Consider the following 3,051-nt stretch of genomic DNA (forward strand, 5'->3'; position numbering starts at 1 on the left):
CGCACTTGGCCATTTGCCTTCATCTCCCTTGCCTTCTTCGCCTCCCCTGCATCCTGAGCCCGCAGCCAAGAGCGAGAGCGTACCTTAGGCACCACAAAGCTTGCCTTCCCACATCTCCCCGTAGTTCGAATCCATGTCGGATATCCGGGAGCCGGTGCCGTGGGAGGAAGTCCACTAGCACAGAGGCGGTTCTGGTGCAGCTGGTCGTCGACCGGCTGCTACCGATGAACTTCAGTTCGTAGCGGCCGGCGTGGATTTCCCCGCGGCCGGAGGAGACCGAGCCGAATCCCCCCGAAGGCTACGTCGTGAGCCTCGTGAGTCTGCACGAGTGGGGATTCGGCGTCCCCGTCAGCAGGTTCATGCGGACCTTGTTCGAGCACTATGGCGCAGAGCTGCACAACTTCGGCCCCAATTCCATCTCGCAGGCGGCGGTCTTCGTCGCCGTCTGCGAGGGGTACTTGGGGATCGAAGCCCACTGGGATCTGTGGATCCACCTCTTCCGCGGTGAGCTCTTCGTCAAGAACGTGCGGGGGCAACCGAAGCGGTTCGCGCGCGCCGGAGGCCTGATGCTCCATCTGCGCCCGAGCTGGAAGAGCCTCTACATCCCGAACAAGATGACCACGAACAACGCCGGGTGGACTCGTGGGTGGTTCTACCTGTGCAACTTCGGCAACAAGCTCCCGGCCTTCACGAACAAGGTGCTTCGGGAGAGACTAGCCTAGTGGGACTGGGGGGTGTCGCCCCCAGCGCACCAAGCCAGGCTCGAGGTCCTCACCGAGACACTGGAGCACCTGGTGAGGAAGGGGTTGACAGTAGCTGCCGTCATCACGAACTTCCACCGGCAGAGGGTGATTCCTCTAACAGAGAGAAGCCTGCCGATCTTCAGCCTCACCCCCGGGGTCCCGGCCTCGGGCTCGAGGACGTCGACGGTGCTGCTCCCTCGAGGCATCGCTGCTCGAAGGGAAAGGAACGCGGTGGCGGAGTTCCCCGACGACGCAAACGATCTCTGGGAGATCAAGATGCGCCCCGAGCCGGGGTACATTTCAGTGGTGAGTCTCGATTTCATTCTGTTGTTGATTTGTGGTGTTCCTTTCCCCATCCTGCTTCCTAACTCCGATTCGCCTGCATTTTGCAGGGGGTGGGCCACAAGTGCCACCCCTCGAGGCCTCCGATCCCGGAGGAACGCGAGGTCAACTGCCTCCACGCAGAGGCGGTGAAGAAGCGGAAGGAAGCGGCGGAGGCGGCCGCCGACAGGAAAAAGAGGAGGAAGGAGAAGCACGACATGGCGTGCAAGATCGCACGCGCGGAGGGGAAGCCGCGGCCTACTATGCCCGAGTCCACGAGTAAGGAGGAGGAGGATGCCTCGGATGCCGAGGCCCACCTCCCGGGTGAGGACGAGGCGGGGACAGGTGCGGATTCCCCGCCAGTATATCAAGAGGCTGGTGACGAGGACGCGCCAGTGGCGCCGCGTGAGGCGAGGCCCGCACCGGGGCTATTGGCGGACTCGTCCCTCGCGGGGGCGGAGCGGAGGTCGCCCACGCCAGCGGCAGAACGACGGTCGCCCACGCCGGCAGCGGGCGGCAGATCATCTACGCCCACAACAGAGCGGAGGTCGCCCCTGCCAGCGACGGGCGAGGGGGTCCCCACGCCCACGATGTCGACGGGCGGCGATGGGTCCGCGGCGAGCGCGGGAACGCCCGCGCAGACGGCCTCGAGGTCTCAGGCTGGTTCGGGGACGACACCCTCGGATCAGTCGTCGAGGGGCGTTAGCGTGCCGCGGGCCCGACGGAGTGGCACGGGCAAACACAGCATGAGTGCCCGGTCCGGGTAAGTGTTGTTGGTTTTGTTCTCTGCGTTCATTTAATCGATCCCCCAATACTGCTAATGTCAGCTTTCCTTCCCCAATTTCCAGATCCGGGGGCCGTTGACAAGGACGCAGCCCCGCTCGCTCCGACCAAAGCCCTCAAGACCGGGGCGCGCGCCACGCCGCACTCAGCGCCGCAGCCTCCGCCCGTTGTGGATATCGTGGCGGAGGCCGCGAAGCTGCGGGAGGCCATGGCTCGAGGGGCCCAGGAGGCCCAACAGGCTCGAGCGCCGAGGAACGGGGCGACGCCGGCAACAATGGCATTAGAGCAGCCACTTCGGCTGACGCTGTGGGGGAGGCCGGCCGGGGTGGCGCAGACGGCGCCGCCCGGCCGGTCGTCGAAGTTGAGGCCGGTCGGAGCGGCGCGTCGGAGCGGCGCGGATAGCGCCGCCCGGCCGATAGCGGAGGAGGGAGCTGGTGGAGGAGCACAGGAGCGCCCGCTATCCAGACGGAGGTGGAGACCCTTGTCCCCGAGCCCCCGAGGGCTAGGGTCGAGGGAGTCGCAGAGGAGTCGGCGCCGAGGGCGCCGGTGGTGGAGGAAGCCCACATCTCGGTGCTTGCAGAGGCCCAGGACGAGGCTGTCATTGCGGTGGTGATGACGCAGGCGGTGACGGCGTAGGTGGCGACGGAAAGCGTGATCCCGGTGGTGCAGCTGCCAGACAGCAGCGAGGAGTTCGGGGATTCGAGAGACATCGACCCCGCTGCTGCGGCGAGCGCCGCCGACAAGATCACTGAATTCACGTCGGACTGCGCGGAGATGCTCGACGAGGGGACATCCGAGGGGCCCCAGCACGGGGCAATCATCCAGTCCGGGGTCCCCCCGGAGTTTCTCCACGACGAGCGGAAGGAGGAGTCGGTCTGGCAGGCGCAGATCGAGGCAGGTTCTCAGATCTTGAACCACCTCGATCGCGCCCTGGAGCTCCATTAGATGACAGATTACCAGATCAGCCAGGTAAGCGCCTCCTCCCCAGGAATCGTACGCATTTGGCCTTGGTTTCATTTGTTTTACCCACGTCTTTCCTCTTGCAGCGGCTGAGGGACATCTCGCGCAAGAAGAGCGCCGAGATGACTCGGCTGTACTCTCAGGTGCGCTGGCTTGGTCAGCACAATGCTGGCTTGGTGCTCCAAAACATCGAGGCCAACACCAAGATGGCGGATCTGGGAGCACGTCAGCAGGCGCTGGAAGA

General features: G+C 65.0%; 1 protein-coding gene across 1 annotated transcript; it reads left to right on the top strand.

Moving 5' to 3' along the window:
- The first annotated feature begins 1,282 nt into the window (after positions 1 to 1,282).
- Positions 1,283 to 2,792, top strand: LOC120695628 (mucin-1-like). Its single transcript, XM_039978825.1, has 3 exons — positions 1,283 to 1,727; positions 1,913 to 2,016; positions 2,484 to 2,792. Exons 1-3 carry the CDS (start codon positions 1,283 to 1,285, stop codon positions 2,790 to 2,792), a joined length of 858 nt encoding a protein of 285 aa, XP_039834759.1.
- Positions 2,793 to 3,051: the final 259 nt, after the last annotated feature.

Source organism: Panicum virgatum, chromosome 2K (genome assembly GCF_016808335.1).
Source record: "Panicum virgatum strain AP13 chromosome 2K, P.virgatum_v5, whole genome shotgun sequence".
NCBI classification, from domain to species: Eukaryota; Viridiplantae; Streptophyta; class Magnoliopsida; order Poales; family Poaceae; genus Panicum; species Panicum virgatum.